The sequence below is a fragment of the Talpa europaea genome, assembly GCF_964194135.1.
Source record: "Talpa europaea genome assembly, chromosome: 1".
In the NCBI taxonomy this organism is placed as follows: Eukaryota; Metazoa; Chordata; class Mammalia; order Eulipotyphla; family Talpidae; genus Talpa; species Talpa europaea.
Window position 1 is genome coordinate 34,081,271 of NC_140073.1, and position 18,964 is coordinate 34,100,234.

At 50.4% G+C, this 18,964-nt stretch overlaps 1 protein-coding gene across 1 annotated transcript; it reads left to right on the forward strand.

The window, feature by feature from the left end:
- Positions 1 to 15,467: 15,467 nt before the first annotated feature.
- On the forward strand, positions 15,468 to 16,385 carry ADM (adrenomedullin; the record flags this gene model as incomplete). Its single annotated transcript, XM_084239237.1, has 3 exons — positions 15,468 to 15,565; positions 15,707 to 15,856; positions 16,067 to 16,385. The coding sequence occupies 3 exons, from the start codon at positions 15,468 to 15,470 to the stop codon at positions 16,383 to 16,385; spliced, it is 567 nt and encodes a 188-aa protein (XP_084095363.1).
- Positions 16,386 to 18,964: the final 2,579 nt, after the last annotated feature.

Here is an 18,964-nt window from a genome sequence, read left to right on the forward strand (position 1 = left end):
GGCCGCCGCCGCCGCGCCCGGGAAGCGGGTGCCCCTCGCCGCCCTCGCCGCCGCCGCCCGCCGGGCCCAGGCGGGCTCAGCATTTTCCCCGCAGCGGCAGTCGCGGCGGCAGCGGCGCTTCAGCCATGTTTGACAACCGAGGCGCGCTCTGCGCCTGCGCGGCGGCGAGCGCCGCTCCTCCCCCGCCCCCACCCGCGCCCTCCGGCCGCGGAGCCGCGCGTCGAGCCCACCCCGCCCTCCGCGGGGGCCGGGCCGGCCGTGCGCGCGGGTGGGCGACCCGCCGCTGCCGTCCGCGCGCTGCCGCCGCCCGCGCTCGCGGGGCTGGGGTTCGAGGCCCGGCTCGCGCTTCTTGGCCCACCTGCACCGTCCCCTGCCCTGTTTTTGCTAATGTAGGGGGGTCCCTCCGCCTCTGGCCTTGGTGGGTCTGGGAAGAAGAAATGGGTGGTCGGTGGAGGGGTCGCTTGCAAAGTTTGCTGCTTCCCCTGCCCTTCCCCCCCCCCCAACCACCCATAGGAGATTCTCCCGCCCTCGGCTGGAAGCATGGAATTTGCACCGCTAGGGGTTTTGCTGCACGTTTCCTGTTTATGTTGTGCGGATGGGAATTTTAAGAACATGCCACCAAACAGGCGGGGGAGGGAGAGGCTTTTGCGCAATGCTCGGAGGCGCCTCCAGCTTCAGAGCTGGGTGGGTTTCCCCCGGAGCGCCAGGGAGGGCAGAATTCCACCAAAGAATGCGGCATCCCCGGGATCCTCCTGAAAGTCCAACAGAGTTGGAGAAAGGAGGCTTGTCTCTCCCCAGGGAGCCCCTCCCACCTAGGCTTTCTCCCGCTGCTGCGGCCTTAAGGCTCCATCTTCCCTGTTCAAGCACACAAGAAATGAAGTAGTGGGTCTCATCCTTTTTTTTTTTTTTTTTTTTGCTGCTCTTATCAATCATTTCCAATTTGGTGAGACACGCAGGTCAGCTTGCTTTGTCATTTGTTAGGATCTCACGAAGTCTTAGTAGCAGGAAAACAAAAATTTGACTTTCAGCTTTGATTTTGGTTAGCAAATGTGCTTTGCAAAATTATTTATAAGAATTCTTAGCAAAGTGTCTAGTAGGTGCTTAACAAATTCTTAAAGGTCCTCCAAATAACCGCAGGAAGCTATGATGGCTTGGCACTTGGTGTCGAAGTTCAGAGAGTTGGTGTCTCAGCCCCTGAAAGTTAACGCTAATTAATCGCCTCCATCACTTGCCAGACTTTCTTAATATGCTGATTGAGAAGGTTGGGCTGCACTTAAACTCTACAAGGTAATTTGCAAAGTGCTTTTACTCGAGCTGAAACAGTGTATTTGCAGGAGTGGAAGGAAAGCAGATTATCTTGAAAATAATTAAACAAACAGCTTTAAACAAAAACAGTGTAACAATGTAAACGTTTCAGTCACACCTGATGCAAGAAATCTCTCTGTAACTTCCCTGACAGGGTATCATCCAACTTGATCACTTTCAGTGAAGAGTAATCCTACTACCTTGGAGACATGCATTCCATTATTCAACATCCTGTTATTAGAAATATCTTCCTTACCATGTCAGAGTTGTCTTATAACTTCCCCTGATTTTGCTTTCTATTTTTTTTTTAATTTTCTAGAGGCATGTCTTATTTACTTATTTATTATTTGTTTGTTTGTTTGTTTTATACATGCACTGGGTACAGTCAGAAGCGCGGGAGGGTGAGAGAATTCACCAGAGCCAGAGCGGGGAGCAGAGCAGGCAGAAGGACCGAAGTACACTGCTGAGGGGAGCAGCGGGCGGCAGGAGAGGTCTGCGCGCCACGTGGGACCCTCCTCCGGTGGCCGGGGAGCAGCCGGGGATCGAACCGGCAGGAGAGGTCTGCGCGCCACGTGGGACCCTCCTCCGGTGGCCGGGGAGCAGCCGGGGATCGAACCGGCTGCAGAGGCTACAGGCAGCTTCGCAACCCAGCGCTCAACCGCTGCGCCACCGGGGAGGCCCTGATTTTGCTTTCTAAAACTGTTGTAGAGCAACCCCGATACAAAACGGGGTGCCTGACTGTGGGTCCTCACCCGCGTGCTTAAAAGGACTTATCAATGCTCTACTGCAGGCACACGCGAAAGGTTAATAAAAAAGGTTTATTTACAAGGGAAGGGGAAATGAGGAAATGTACAGCTCAGGGAGAAAAGTGAGAGACAAAGTTTTAAATAAGTCCTACACGATCCGCCGATCAGGAATCCCAAATGGCGCTCTGAGAGCTGGCTGCAAGCCAGGAGCAGAGAAGCCAGGAGGGAGCGACAGCCAGCCCCCCAAGGCCCACGTGTTTGGTTTTTATACCCAACCTGGCTGCTTAACTCCACCCTCAGGTCCCAGCCACCTTCCCTTTGGTGGTGATGGGATTTGTCTTTCCCAATGTCTTGATGGCTTTAGTCTGGACTGGGAGTGGAGTCCACAAAGCCTGTATGGGATTAGCTCAGGACATCATTTCTCCCTAACAAAACTACCCAGAAAAAATAAAATCCTTGATAGCCATGCAGATTTTTAGGCTGTCATTCATTGTTCCTTTTCCATTTTACTTTTTTTTTTTTGATTAAGGTGAAATTCACATATAAATTTAACCATTTTAAAATGTACAATTCAGTGGTATTTAGTGTATTCATAATGTTGTACAACTACCATCTCTGTCTAATTTAATATTTTTATCATCCAAAAGAAAACCCCACATCCTTTAATCAGTAACTCCCATATCCCAAAATTTTGTCTCTATCAATTAATCTATTACGGATATTTGCTACAAAGGCAATCATATAGTAGGTGATTTCTTGTGTTTGTGTTCTTTCATTTAGTTGACTGTTTTCAAGATTCACCTGCATTGCAGCACATATTGATACTCCCTTTTTTGTGACTGAATAATATTCTCTTGTAGGCATATACCATATGAAATACAATTTATTTTTCTTTTGTTTCCTGTTTTGGTGTCATATTGATGGAGGACAAGAATAGAAAGACTGGAAAGGAGGTGCCTTAAGACCAGAACCTGACTCACAAGGAGGTGGGGGTAGAGGGAAATAACATGACCCTTAACCTTGCTGTAGAGGTCGTGACCCTTAGGCACCAGTGCCTTATCACAAGGCATAAGACCCAAGCAGGATCAGACTGCTATAGGGAGTGGAGCACAGGCCTGAGGGTGAAGATATGGAGATTGGGTCCACCCTGAAATCTCTGGTCCCTTCCTGGTTTTGCCTAGTTATCCAAAATCAGCAACAAACAGGTCACTCCACGGAGGAGTGAGCCCCTCCCAACAGAAGAGGACTATATCAGTGCAGTTTCTGCACAGGCTCGGGCAGCAATCCCACTGCCCACCTGTGACTATGCAGGTGCCTCTTTTCACCAACTCTCTCCCTCTGCAGGGCAGCAGCCTTTCTGCCTGCCCATGACCTGTCAAGACCGTCCACCTGCAACCAAGCAGGCCTCTCAGAAAACCTGTCCCTTCTGGGGCAGCTCTTCCTGCCTGCTTGTGTCTATACACGTGTCTTTTACTGTTTTATCCCTTCCCTAATGTAGGGTAAGGAAAATGTCAGGCTTTTCTGCCCTTCTGCCATCAGGATAGATGATGGATCCTTGTCCTGAATGCATGCCTGATGGCGGGCACCTGGAATAGGGTGTGGGCATAGGTAGATGGGATTCAGCTGAGCTAAGACTGTGCTTTTAAGGGCGGCGTCACGGGGGGACGCCAGAAGCAGCAGCAGCAGCACCAGTAGCAGCAGTGGAAGCAGAAGCCGAAGCCGAAAGAGAAGCCGAGAAGCAGCAGAACGAACGCTAGAAAGCCCAGATAGAGTGAAGACTTGCTGGGGGGCTGGGAGGCTGGCAGGCCTCCCAGCCCCCCAGCAAGCACCCCTGCCTGCCATATGCCTGGTGAACCCCAATAAAAGACCTGCAAATTCACTGAGGACTCAGACTCCTCCTTTACCCGGTCTGCATGGGATCAGAGAACCTGCACTGTGGCCAGGTCCTGCCCTTACAATTGGCGTAGTCGGCAGGATCCATGCAGACGGGTATTGGAGCCCTCCGAAGACCTGGAGGGACTAAGGAGAACAGACTGTTTGCCTGTGATGACGCTGGAGGCGCCATGGCGGCACAGAAGGTGGGCAACGCCCACGAGCTACAGGATGAGACCTGGCGTGAAGGAGATGCCCGAAAGGACCAGCCAACGACACCGGATAGGACCAGCCAACGACACCGGATAGGACCAGCCAACGACACTGGAAAGGACCAGCCAATGACCCCTGAGGCAGCAGGCCGTTGCTGAAGCAGGGAGAGGCCAATGGACTTGGACTGATAGACTGATGAACTGATGATCTTGGACTGACAATCCCGCCAAAAGGCGGAGGACCTTGGCAGGTTATGTTTTTTTTTGAGAATCTGGGGGTGGCCAGTGGGCCTTGATGGCCAAAAGCAGCCTGTGCATGCCCAGCAGCCAGGTGGAGGAGAAAAGCCAACTAAGAAGGCAAAAGCTGATACTGATGCTAAGTTGAGAAGCCCTGAGTGGCTGTTAAGCAGCCTGAGTATGCTGAAGAACTGTGAGTCTCGTAAAATCACCTGTGGGTGATGCCCTGCTTATTCTTGAGTGAGGGTGAGGAACTGAGGAACCTGTCCTTGGGGGACGGGTGGGGAATGTGGCTTGGGGTGGAGCCCAAGCCGAATGCAAAGTTTGGATCCCCAACCCATGTGCTTGTGCAGTGGGTTGGCTTGAGAGCAGGGGTCTGTGAGTCGCATGGGTGGCCATGAAGGCCGAGTGTTGGAGCGACTGCAGACAGAAACCCTGAGGGTTGGCGATTACCCCCAACAGAATAAAATTGCCAATCCCAGAGCTAGTGCATCCTGGGGGTGGATGCTGTGTGTGCCTTGTAGCCGAGACTACAGCCAGAGAAGGCCAGGAAGCCTGACGGCTCCTGGTGTGTTATAGCAGATGCCGTGTGTGATTCCCCCTCCCTCGTATGAGCAGTGCCTTCGGCAGCAGATTTGGTGGCTCATCTGCTGGTACCAATAATTGTCTTTTGCACTTGGTTGGTGCCCTGCCTGGACTTATTTGTGTTCTGTTGTATTTTGTTATATTGTATTTTGTTATTTGATGTATTTGCTTTTGTGGGCCATGGCTGCATTGTTTGTTTGCTTAGAAAATTGTATATATATATATGTATATGTATAGACTGTATGGCAGAAAACCCTGAGGGGGTGGACTGTAGGGTAAAGAAAATATCAGGCTTTTCTGCCCTTCCACCATCAGGATAGATGATGGATCCTTGTCCTGAATGCATGCCTGATGGCGGGCACCTGGAATAGGGTGTGGGCATAGGTAGATGGGATTCAGCTGAGTTAAGACTGTGCTTTTAAGGGCAGCGTCACGGGGGGACGCCAGCAGCACCAGTAGCAGCAGCCGCAGTAGCAGCAGTAGAAGCCGAAGCAGAAGCCGAGAAGCAGCAGAACGAACGCCAGAGAGTCCAGATAGAGTGAAGACTTGCTGGGGGCTGGGAGGCCTGCCAACCTCCCAGCCCCCCAGCCAGCACCCCTGCCTGCCATATGCCTGGTGAACCCCAAATAAAAAACCTGCAAAACTACTGAGGACTCTGACTCCTCCTTTACCCGGTCTGCATGGGATCAGAAAACCTGCACTGTGCCCAGTCCTGCCCTTACACCTAATAAATCTACCCTTTAAATATAACTCACGCCTCTGTCTTGTGGAGAAATTCGCCTGGGAAATCCGCTGCGTGCCACTGAAAGGGGAGCTCTGGTGAAACCTTTCCCAGAGTGAACCCAAGGACCCCGCACTAACTCCAAAAATCTCATCAATATCTGAGAATCCATTATCAAATGCAAGGCCAATCTATCATATAGATATGTAATCTATCATATAGATTTACTCCTGTGTTTTCTTCTAAGAGTTTTGTTGTTTTAGCTCTTGTATTTAGGTTATTAATCCATTTTCACTTAGCTTTTGTATAGGGCATGAGATTTTTTTTTAATGTCTTGGTTTTTATTTCATCCACAAGTGTTAGTTTAAATTATTTTCACTTGTTTTAAATCAAAGTTTAGCTGTTTTCAAGGCTAAAACCAAATGCTGTGTGCTTTTATGCATATTCCCTTGTTAGGTCATAGGTAGGGTGCCAATCCATTTACAAATGGGATTTTGACATATCTCAGATTTATATATAAAGGCACAAAGTATTTATGTATATACATGAACATATATAGCATGCATTGGAGCTGTGTTTTGCTTCTCACCAAACAACTGCCAGTCTACTAAAACTGATAAACCCTAACAAGGCAGCCTGATTACTAAGGTTGGCTGAAGTCCAGACCATCTCCTGAGATAACCACCATCACCTTTCACCAAAGGGTGAGGGAATGAAGCAAACCCAGATTTGTTTTCCTGAAGGCTGGCAGGAGCGGGAAGAGAGGAACACTATACAATGCAAAGATGATATGCACACAACAGATGCTTTTCTTTATGCTTTGGAAGACAGAAAGGAGCCAATTAATTGTAAGAATTATCAGCCTTTTGCTCCTACAGTTGACTGTCACTGAGTGGTTAATCTGCACAGTCATTTCATTACAAGTGCTTCCTGTGGTTAGCCACTACAGTTCAAACAAGCAGTTTGAAAGTTAGATTTGGGCCTCCCCACAACAAGTTGAGCGCAGCGCTGTGAAGCTGTCCGCAGACTTTACAGCATGGGATCAATTCCCGGCTGGTCAGGGAGATAACAACATGACATAGCAGACCTCTCCCGCCTCGCCCGCTGCCCCCATGTTACAGGGCAGGGAGAAGGGCACCCTAGACCCTGCAAACCTGCCTGCTTTAAATAGGTTCTGCCATTCGCCACATCAACACAAAACATATGAGATTTTCATGAAAAAGAACTTCAATACAATTAGTAAACAACACAGGAAAGGCAAAGAATATAGTTTCTAAATAAAGCACCCAAAGTTACCCATCCCCTCGTGGGTAAAAGTCCACCCAAGCGGGATTGGCCCAGAGCAAGGCCCCAAAGCCTGCCACAAGTCTAAAGCATCTGCCAGTGGGGACCCACAGAAAAGGATCAGAAACGACCAGACAAGTCTGGAAGGAAAAGAGCAAAATCAAAATCAAGACAAAAACCACCATTGTCACTTCCCCATGCGTCTCTCACCCACATCTGTGTCACCCAGTCCACGACCAAAAGGCAAGTGCAGTTTCTTCACATGTCTCTCGGCGCCAAGTGCCTCCTCCAGGGCTCCTTCTGGCTCTCCATCCTGCTTCCTTTCTTCGTCTCTCTCCTCTGCAGCTATTTCTTTCCCTGCTCAGTTCCACCCTCCTTTTGGGTGGGGCAGGAAACCTGGAACCTCCCCCTTTCCTGGGGACCACCCTGTTACATCCTCAGCAGTGTATTTCGGTCCTCTGTCTCTGGTGAATCCTCTCACCCTCCTGCACCTCTGGCCTGTACCCCAGTTCTTGTATAAATAAATAAATCTTAAAAAAAAAAAAAGTTAGACTTGACCAACTCTCTACACGCAGGGCTTGGGCATCTTCAAAAAGTTTCCACCAGGGCCTCCCTGGTGGCACAAGGGGTTAAGACACAACCTATGAAGCTAACTGCAGCCACTGCAGCACGAGTTCAATCCCTGGCCAGGGAGCTACCCACATGGCGCAGCAGACCTCTCCTGCCTTGCCTGCTGCTCCCCTCAGCAGTGTATTTCAGTCAATCTGCCTGTTCTGCTCCACACTCTGTCTCTGGTGAATCCTCTCACCCTCTCCTCGTACCTTTGGCCTGTACCCCAGTTCTTGTATGCATAAATATATCTTTAAAAAAAAATGTTTCTACCAACAAGTGCCAAAGGAGACTATGGGTTCTAGTAGAAAATTCCCTGTCCATTGCTACATTTCAAACCCCTCAGTCGTCTAAGGAAGAAAGTTATTAGTAGTTACCCCTGACAATTGTCTCACTGTCAGTCTCACACTCACCTCTCAGTCCTATTGATTCTACTTCCCAAATATATCCACTTCTCTCCACTTACACTACCACTCCGTGAGTCTGAGCCACTAGTACTTGACTACTACAATGGCTCCCTAACTGGTTTCCTTGCTTTGTTGGTGCTTCCAGACTGTTCATATAGGGAAAACTTAAGGACAGAAGTGGACTATGAAACCTGCCTTCAAATTGAATCTGTATGGCAAACACACTGGGTAGACCTTGGGTATATATGTTTGGGATGTGGGAAGGAGAGTTCAGGTAGCTCTTGGAAATTGTCCTACAGTTGCTTTCACATTTGTGATTATTTAAGGAACCCCTGACATTAGCAGCTACTGTATCAAGAAGCACTATAAGAGTTTGCTGTGAACTCTGTGTTTACTTGGTGAGTAGGACTGGCTACATAATTTGTGCAGCCCAGGTAAAATGAAATTGTAGGACTCTGTTCAAAAATTATTAAGAATTTCGAAAGGGCCTCCCTTGTGGCCCAAGAGGTTAAGCACAGCACTGTGAAGCTATCTGCAGCCTCTGCAGCACCATGTTTGATCCCCAGCCAGGGAGCTACCCACAGGGCACAGCAGACCTCTCCTGTCTTGCCCCATGTTCCCCTCAGCAGTGTATGTCAGTCAATCTGCCTGTTCTGTTCCCCACTCTGTCTCTGGTGAATCTTCTCACCCACCCCACACCTCTGGCCTGTATCCCAGTTCTTGTATGCATAAATAAATAAATCTTTAAAAAAAAAAAAAAGATGTCATGAGGAGAATTTCCTGGTGGCCTAGCGGTTAAGTCTCAGCACTATTTTACCTCTGTGGCGTTAGTTCAATCCCCAGCCAGGGAGCTAACCCACAGCAGACTGCTCCTGTCTTGCCCCATGTTCCCCTTAGCAGTGTACTTCAGTAAAATCCTCCTGTTCTGCTACCCACTCTATCTCTGATGAATCCCCCCTCCCAACACCCCAGTTCTTCAATGCAAAAATTAAATTTTAAAAAAGAGGATGTCAAGATGATCTTTTTTTTTTTTGATTTTTTTTTTAATAGAGGCATGTTTTTCTTTATTTGTTTGCTTGTTTGTTTGTTTTGTTTATACATGCACTGGGTACAGTCAAAAGCGCAGGAGGGTGAGAGAATTCACCAGAGCCAGAGCGGGGAGCAGAGCAGGCAGAAGGACCGAAGTACACTGCTGAGGGGAGCAGCGGGCGGCAGGAGAGGTCTGCGCGCCATGTGGGACCCTCCTCCAATGGCCGGGGAGCAGCCGGGGATTGAACCGGCGCCGCAGAGGCCGCAGGCAGCTTCGCAACCCAGCGCTCTACCGCTGCGCCACCGGGGAGGCCCTCAAGATGATCTTTTAAATAAATGTATATTATATCATGTCTCTCCCGTCTTCACATCTGTCGACAACTTCCATATCACCATGAATAAATTGCAAAATCTTAAGTGTCCCAAAGAGTCCTAGTTACTCTAACTCTAAGGACATCTTTAATCCTATTTCATGCCACTCCTCTCCCTCACACAAGTACATTCCAATCACTCTGGCCTTCTTTCATTTCCTCTAATGTTCTGTTCTTTCGCATCTCTAAGCCTCTATACATGCTTTTTCCTGCATTTGGAACATTAGGTCTTCCTCGCCTTGCTTTTCCTTCAGAACACTTACCACAGTGTAATCATGTATTTATTTCTATGATGATTTGTTTATGCTGGGCTACCCACCATGCTGTAAGTTCATTGGGTACAAGAACCATGTTTGCATCAGTGATTACTGTATGCCCAGCACTTAGCACAGTGCTAGGCACATAATACATGCTCAGTAAATTTTTGTTTAAGGAATAAATGAACTTTCAAATTATGCAGATCAATAAATAAGAATTGCCTCATTCCATTGGTTCTAATCCTATAATACAGGATCTCCACATGGAAGCAGGTTGCATGATGATTGTTCTCATTGACACCAAATGGTCTAATCAAACCTTTCATAATAAACTTAGGAATGCCATTCATTATGTCATCACTACCAAATTTCTCTTGAGGTCATTTCACCTTGCTCTGTTACAGTTGTTAGTAAAACAAGCTTTTGTGTGTTTGGTATCATCTCTGCCCTATAGAAATTTACATTAAGTTTCTGGCTTTATCAGGGACTGCTTGCTTCTCTCCATCTATTTATGAAGCAAAAGAAAAACAGCTTTTATTTATGCTGATGCTCTGGAAAACATTAAGCACTAAAGAGAGAGATTAACTGCCCTTCTGACCTCCACCACTCCAAGACAGAAATTAACACTATGGAAACAACATGTCTTATTCTATGTTAACTTCACAAACCTATTGAAATTGTATGCCTGTTTTTATACTTGAATTGGATTATGTACAAGGATGTGTTTTTGGGAAAGTTTCTATATTTTATTAGCTTTCCAGAGAAGGCAGAGATCTAAAAAAACAAAAAAGAAAGGAAAAAAAAATCAAACCTTGAGCTTTGCATCCTGCTTTGCTTCTCCCTGTGAGTGACCAAGTCCACAAGCTGATGTCTTCTTTCTCTAAGCCACATTTTGCCATGACTCCAGGATGCTTCTTGAACCTATTTTCAGATGAATTTTGTAAACAAGCCCCCAATTTAGCAGAGGCATTTTGAATCATATAAATAATAAATGCATTATAAAATTTCCTGTTAGAAAAAAGAGGCACCTGAGATAATTATGCAATGCATGTAGCTACTCACTGTTATACTTTGTTTATCCCACCATGCCCCCCTATCATCCATTGTTCTCCCTTGTCTCTTTCCCTCTTAACCTCAGAGCCCTCAGGGTGTTTATGGATGTCCACTAGTTTTTGAGTATTTTAACATTGCTAAATTATCTGATATATGAATATCCAATATTTATTTTTATTGTTCTGACTTTGCTGACTTTTATTTATTCTTACTCATAGAATTCCTATTTTGTATTGTTTTGCATTACTTTTCGGCAAGACCTTAGAATGGTCACAGTCTTTAGGGACTGTCCACAATATTAACTGCAAAATTACCACCATAATTTTTTAATTTTAATGTTATTATTTTTTAAAATTTCTTTATTTATGCATACAAGAACTGAGGTACAGGCCAGAGGTATGAGGGGGTGAGAGGATTCACCAGAGACAGAGTGGGGCGCAAAACAGGCAGACTGACTGAAATACACTGCTGAGGGGAGCAGAAGGCAAGACAGGAGAGGTCAAAGACAAACTCATGCAATTTGCAGCAACAGGGATGGAGCTGGAAGGGATCATGCTTAGCGAGATAAGCCAGAAAGAAAAAGAAAAATACCGGATGGTCTCACTCATAGCAGGAATTTACAAAACCTAAATAAGGTACCAGGAAAAAGAATAACTATAAGAAAGAAAAAATCAAAATCAACAAACAACTATAAACCAGAGACACACTATGGGGGGGGGGTCAGGGAAAAGAGGGATTGGGGCCAAAATAAGGGGGGTGCAATTGTATGGAGAATATAAAAATAAAAAAAAATTATTCCGAACCAAGTAATTTTTTCCTAATAATAAAAAACACAGGAAAACATAAAAAAAAGACAGGCGAGGTCAGCTGTGCCATGTGGGTCGCTTCCTGGCCAGCTGGGGATCGAACTTGTGCTGCAGAGGCTGTGGCTATCTTCACAGGGCTGTGCTTAACCCCTTGCGCCAACAGGGAGGCCCCACCACCATAATTTTTTTTTAATTCCAAACATTACTAAGAATAACACTTGGATTTAGCACATAAAAATAATTCAATTGGAATGTGAAGAAGAAATTGAAAAATCATATACCAAGCGTTTACCATATTTGTATGTCTGTTTATGGTATTAAGATACAAATATTTATTACTGTGCATTGAAAGTTTATTTACAAGTTGACTCTAAAAATTCCTGGACAAAAAAATGTGGCTCTTTATTGACCAGGAGTTTTTTTTTTTTTTTTCCTTTCTCTTTTCTTGCTACTGAGACTTTTAAGATGTTTCTTCCTCCACTTCCTTCCTTCCTTGTACTCAGTGAGACTCTATAATCACTGCAACTTGGAGGGATGAAACTACGCGGTAGCAAATTGCCAGAAGCAGAACTCCCGCTGTGACGTTTCCTTTTACATCCGAAGCATTCCAGCTAACGATGATAAAGTAAGCAAACTCGAGGTTCCATGAGGAAAAAAATAGATGCCAAGATTTGGCTAATTTTATCTTTTTTCAATTTATACTCCAAGACAATTTGGGGAACACTCTGACCCCCATCGCCCAGGCAAACAGGCACCCCCTCCTTTATTCACTCACACTTTCGAAGATACACGTGTTCCAGCAAAATCCCAAGATGTCAATCCAGCACTTAAAGTATGGGCAGGGTTCTTAAGCGTCAGATCAGTTTCTTACGTGCGGGAACTAGAGGCACACCTGGGTTGGTAAGAAACATGCCAAGGTTTTCAGGTTGGAATTCCTGGCATCGGGCTATGCCGCTGGCGCAGATACTGCAGCTGGATGGAGCAGAGCCCAGGTCTCCACTACTGGGTTTGCTTAGCTTGTTGAGGCCACTCGCAGGTCACAGCGAGGTTTGCCCCAAGAGCACACTTCCGGATCCTGCAGCCAGAACCAGACATAAGTAACCCCCCAACCCTTCCAACCCCTAAATTAGGGCCTTTCCTAATGGGCACAGAAAGGAGGTAGAGTACAGCCGCAGTCCTCTGCAGAAAGAACCCTCCAGGGCTGGTGGCAACTGGAAGGATCCGGTCCAGACCACGGGACATTCCCTGGCTGTGGACCGGCGCCCAGCTGTCCTTGGTCTCCCCAGCTATTGGGAAATGAAAGTAAAACCTGTCTAGGCACAGACCCAGCTGGAAGCTGGCAACAAGTAGATCGCATCCTCAGACAATGACTGACAGCCTGTATTGGACAGGGTCAACGCCAAGAGCCTGACACGCAGGGATCAATTGAAAGGAAGAGATGGGAAATGGGTGATGAACAAGAGAAAAACAAAATAGTTAGGCTGGGGGAGGTATCTGCCTCCTGAAATGCGGACACCCTAGCCACTTGACCGGGTGTGTTGTGGTCAGTCAAGCGAACAGAACCCAGCAGTCTGCTGCGCTGCACTCCTCTGACCCCCGGCGTCCTGCCCCCGGCGTCCTGAGCTCTTTCCAGAGCAGAGCCTGGATTCTGACCCCCTGCCCTCAGCTGGAAACTCAGGTCCGCTGGGGTGATTCCTCTGGGGAAGTGTCCTCAGAATAGATAACTGCAGCAAGGCCATTCCTTCCTTTCCCAGGTGCAATGTCCATGGTTCAGTCCTCACAGCTGGAAAAGGCATCTGAGCAAGTGGCGAGCGGCCCAAATCAGGCAAGGTCTCCCACTCAGCCCCTTGCCCCCTGAGTACTGGGTCTCAGGACCAATATGGCAGCGCAGGCAGGAAGCTTAGAGATCTGCTGAGGGCACTTTATAGACTGGGAAACTAGAGGAGGGACTCAACTTGTCCAGGTGCACACAGTGAATTACCACTGGGTGAGGACTATTAGCTACACCACACAGCGCCAGGAGTCCCACACCCTCGCCACTCAGTCTAGACCCGGGGCTTCAAGATCTGAGACTGGGCTAGTGAGGGATAAGAACACCAGATACCCCTGTCCCCCCCCATGGAAGAAGTAGGGAATCTCTCAGACTCAGTTCCCTCCCCAGTTTGGCCACCAGAAGGGAGGTATGAAAGTGAAGATAAGAAACAGTGATGGAAGAGCACAATGGGTGACAAACATGCTTGAGGTGAGTCATCATGAAGACGCATAAATTCTTGGGCAGGGGCTAGGACTCTCCTCTACCCCTTTGACAAGATGATGATGACTGCGTTCTAGAAAATTCCCTGCCAGGTACGAGTTGGACATTCTTGTATGTGGGGGGCCTAGTTAGGACTCTATGGCTTTCTGCCTTTGGTGTCATGTTGGGCAAATACTTGCCTTCTCTGAATTTCGTTACCTTTCCCACCTAACTTAAGGGTAGGTGTGAGGATCAAAGGAGACCAGGATGTGGCTGTGCTTTGTAAATTGTAGAGCGATTAACATACACGAAGCATTAGTGTGCTCCCTGGCAGTAAATCCTCACGTTTACAATGGGTGAGTGACGGCTCCAAAGGCTGCCAGGCAAACTCTCAGGTTGTAACCTTATAAGGCATAATTGGATTACAAGGGGTTGGGGGTGGAGGACTAGTATCTTTCGACCTAATTTTGGTTATTCCCTTATTTCCAAATAGGTGAGAACATTCTGAAATTTCAGATACCCAGCCCCCCTTCCAAATCCCAATTCTCAAATCAGTGTTTCGAGTCTTGTCCCTATTGCGAAATCTTATTAGCCTATCCCAAAACTCCGGAGTCACGGTCGCTCTGGGATGGGGGTGGGGCCTGTCGAGTCCCCCTGGTCTCAGGGGTGCCCTGTACCCTGAGGGTCCTGGGGGCCTGGGGTTCCGGGTCGCGGCCAGGTCAGGCGCCCAGCCGGCAGGGGGCGCTGTCCACCCAAGGCTGCAACTCCGGAGGTCAGGGGTTCAGGTCATTGGGGTGGTACCTCCTACCCAGCGCCGGCTCTTGCAGTTTCAAGCCAGGAGGCCGGGGCTGCATAGATCCTAGATAAGGACCCCAAGGGGTTCTACCGGCCCTACTTCGCCTGGTCTACGGTCTGCAAGCAATGCCCAGAGTCAGGGCTATGGCATTTCCAGCAGCAATCTCCTAGAACTCATGCTCGAGCCAACCCGGCAGGAAGGACCCCCATCCCAAACCCCACCCTCCCACAGACCAGAGAAGCACGCGCCCCGGGCGCAGGAACGCGCGCGCCCGAGGCAAGAAAGGGGGGGCGCCGGGGCAGCACAGGCCCCGCCCCTGCGCGCTATAAAAGCGGAGGAGCCACAGCCGGCCAGTCAGTGGTTTCTTGGTGACACTAGGCAGACCAGCTCGAGCCTTGCCACCTCTGGTTCCCCACCGCAGCTTGGACGTTGGGGTTTTACCACTGCCAGAGCGACGTCTTGGACCTTCTCCTCCCAGACTTGACAGAGCCAGCCCCCCAGCAGGTGGGCGTCGCAGGCGGGTCGGGTTAAAGAGGGGGGCCTGGCCCAGGCCGGAGCCTGGGGACGCTGGGTGAGGGGTACGGCCCACCTTGTCGGCGGGTCCCCTGCAGGGTGGGCCCCACATGCTGAGCCCAGCTCGTGCATATAACCGGAATTCCAGAGACCCAGTGCACTCTGCTCCGTCAGCCAAATTCCCGGAGTTGATCAGGGAACCTCTGAGCCTGGCGCTGGGCAGCGAGCGGCCTCCCCAGCGGGGCCTGTCCCCCCTTGGGCGGGTGCAGATGCGGCTGGCGCCTCTCTGCGCCGGGGGGAGATGCGTGTCTGCGCCTGGCAGAGCGCGGGGTAAGCCCGCCCGCCCCGGGGCCCCTCCCGGGGTGCTGCAGGCCAGGGTGCTCACGCTCGACCGTGCTCTCCTTCCTCAGGGTCTGCGCATCGCCACGGAGATGAAGCTGGTTCCGTTCGCCCTGATGTACCTGGGCTCGCTGGCCTTCCTGGGCGCGGACGCCGCACGGCTCGACGTGGCGTCGGAGTTTCGAAAGAAGTGAGTGGCGGGTTGCGCCTTCCCGGGTCTAGAGGACAAGGGAAACTAGCCGCTGGTGCCAAGAGAGTTAGAAGTGAACCCCAGCAGGATGGGCCGGCGCGTCGCCTGGACGCCTGCGAATATTCTGTTTGTGTTTTCCAGATGGAACAAGTGGGCTCTAAGTCGTGGGAAGCGGGAACTCCGAGCGCCCAGCAGCTACCCCGCCGGGCTCCCTGATGTGAAAGCCGGGCCTGCCCAGACTCTCATTCGGCCCCAGGACGTGAAAGGAGCCTCCGGAGGCGCCCAGGACAGGTAACCACAGCCGGCGTCGCGGCGGGGTGGGCGGGGAGCGCGCCCCTTCTCCAGCACTCCGGCCCTCGGTGTTGTCAGGGTTGAATGGCGGTTCAGACGACGGTAGCAGTTTCCAGCCCCTTTTGGCCCTCGAACGGCTCCCTTTCCTGGCGGCGAGGGCCAAAGTCCTGCTCGGTGGGGGTCTCATGTTGCCTCTCCTGCCCTCTCCAGCAGTCCCGACGCCGCCCGCATACGAGTCAAGCGCTACCGCCAGAGTATGAACAACTTCCAGGGCCTGCGGAGCTTTGGCTGTCGCTTCGGGACGTGCACGGTGCAGAAGCTGGCGCACCAGATATATCAGTTCACAGACAAGGACAAGGATGGCGTGGCCCCCAGGAGCAAGATCAGCCCCCAGGGCTATGGGCGCCGGCGCCGGCGCTCGCTGCCCGAGGCGGGCCGGGGCCGGACTCTGCTGTCCCGGGAGCCACCGGCGCGCGGGCCGCGGGCCTCCGGGGCGCATCAAGTGCTCTCCACCTTCTTTAGCATTTAGGCGTCCGTGCCAGCTGCGAACAGCCGCGCGAGCATCCAGTTGGCGCCTCCCTGGGCCGAGGGATTCCATGAGCCGAGCTCCCAGTCCAAAAGGACCGGGCTGAGACAGCCCTTGCAGAGACCCGGAGGCACCGTCCGGCGGCGAGCCTGGGCTTTGCGGGGCCCCTCCTCCTCGAGACCGCGTTCCCTCGGTCCTAATCGGGCCCAGATGCCGCCCGGGTGGCAGAGGAATCTGAGGGAGTGTCCGCCAGGCCCACAGAGAAGAGAAACTGAGAATTAAATGTGGAGACCCCCAGGACAGGGGTCTGAGCCGCTGCCGTGCCCGTCCACAAACTGAATTTTCACGGAGTGTCACCCCCCGGGGTGCAAGCCTCACTATTACTTGAACTTTCCAAAACCTATAGAGGAAAAGTGCAATGCGTGTTGTATATTCAGAGGTAACTATCAATATTTAAGTTTGTTGCTGTCGAGATTTTTTTTGTAACTTCAAATATAGAGATATTTTTGTACTATCTATATTATATTAAGGGCATTTTAAAGAAATTGTATTGTTCCCCTTTATTTTAATATGTGAATGTCTCGTCGAGGCGTAACGTCGTGCTGCGTGTTGTGTGTGAGTGTGCGTGAGCTTGATTACCTCTTGTGGAAAAAAGGAAACACCGTGTCTCTGTATAATCTATTTACATAAAAATGGGTGATCTGCGAAACAGCAAAACAATAAACTGTCTCAATGCTGATTCATTTTCCGGCTCACGCGTCTTGGAAGGGGGGGGCGCCCCGGTGTCGGGGCGCCAGGGAAGCTGGGGGTGCCGCAGGCAGGCATGGGAAGGTGGGACAGCTGCGAGGGTGCTTGCTGATTCCTCTCCGCACTGCTTGCGCAGTCACGAGCCCTACTCTCCTTGTGGGGTGCGCGAGGCGCGTGTCCTAGGAGCCCGCCAAGGCTTCGCGGAGACGCCCGAGGTCACGGCCTCGCGTGGCAGCCGGGTCGGGCGGGGTAGGGTGAGCCCCAGTGGGGAGCGAGCCTGGATTCTCGGGGTTGCGCAAGAGTCCCAGACTTCAGGAGTTGGCTCAAGGCACCCTGCGCAAAAACGCGCCTCGGAGAGGCACCTTGGGGTGGCCTCCAAGGTCCTCAAACTGAAGCGTGTCCCAGGGCTGCGGCGCTATTCAAGTCAGAAGCTACGCCAGCAAAACCTTGGGACCCCTTGGGGAGACCGCCTGCGGGGCCAGCACCCACCCCCGGGCTGGGCTCTCCCGAAGGCACAGAGAAGCGAGGACGCATCCGCGAGGCTGCGGCGCCCCCTGCCGGCCACCTCGGACCGCCCCAGCGCCGTCAGGCAGTACGTGCGGTTTAATAAGTCCTCCTACGTGGGAGTCGGCACACAGCCTTAATGAAAGAGGAAAGAAAAAAACAGTTTGCAGATGCCAGCCGGGGCCGCCCCCCCACCCCAGACCTGCACGGCGGCTCCCAGTTCTGGGGCTGTGACTCAGCGCCCACACGCTGTGCAGCGCGCAGCTGCTGGCCGGAGGCGGCGGGACGGACGTGCTGCCGGAACCGTGCGCCTCTGACGGCCTGAGACCTTCATTGTTCCCCTCCCCTAGCCCCTCTCCTCTTCCTTCCTCCTTCCCAAGCTTTTAAAATATTTTCTCCACTTCTCTCCAGTTTTCCTTTCTCTTCCTTCCTTCCTCCTTGCTTTCTTTATACTTTATCGCCTTAGGAGGTTGACCCCAGTTCCCGTGATGGAAGCTTGTGTCTTAGCCCCATTTGGTGAAGAAGGGCAGAGAACATGGGAACAATTAGAACAGAAAGGGGCGGGTGCGAGGGACACCCTGATTTTGAGTTCTCTGCAATATCCTGTTTCATCGAAGGTCACTTATAAACACTGAAAATGCCAGTGGTTATAAGTGATCTTAGAAACCTTCTTGGTGAAGTAAGTCTGAGGATGATTTTGGAGAATGGAAATGTTTCTAGGGCAACCTGACTTCTCCTGGGTCTTTTGCCTAAATGGCTTAATAAAAATTCTGAGGGCCTAGTCGCTTCCAGAAGATGCCTGCATATACTGCATACACTGAAATAAATTGATCCTAGGTCTGGGGTCCAGGGAAAACCTACTTCTGAAGCTGTTTCAGTTTATTTTTTATTTTTAAAAAAGATTTTATTATGCATGCAAGAACTGGGGTATAGGTCAGAGGTGTGGGGGGTGAGAGGGTTCACCAGAGACAGAATGGGGATCAGAACAGGCGTATGGACTGATATACACACTGAGGGGAGCAGCGGGTGAGTCAGAAGAGGTCTGCTGTGGCATGTGGGTACCTCCCTGGCTGGGGATTGAACTTGTGCTGCAGTGATGGCGCACAGCTTCATCGGTTGCCTCTTAACCCCTTGCGCCACCAGGGAGGCCCTGAAGCTGTTTCGGTTGAGAAAAAAATAGGCTCTAGTTCATGGGATTTCCTTAAGACCAGACAAGACCTCAGTTTTAAGCACCTGACTCTTGTCCTATTTCATCTTAATTTTCCAAGTTTCATCAGAACTGAGGTGGTAACTAATGCAGCAACAGATGGTCCTTGTCCTTAAGCAACTTT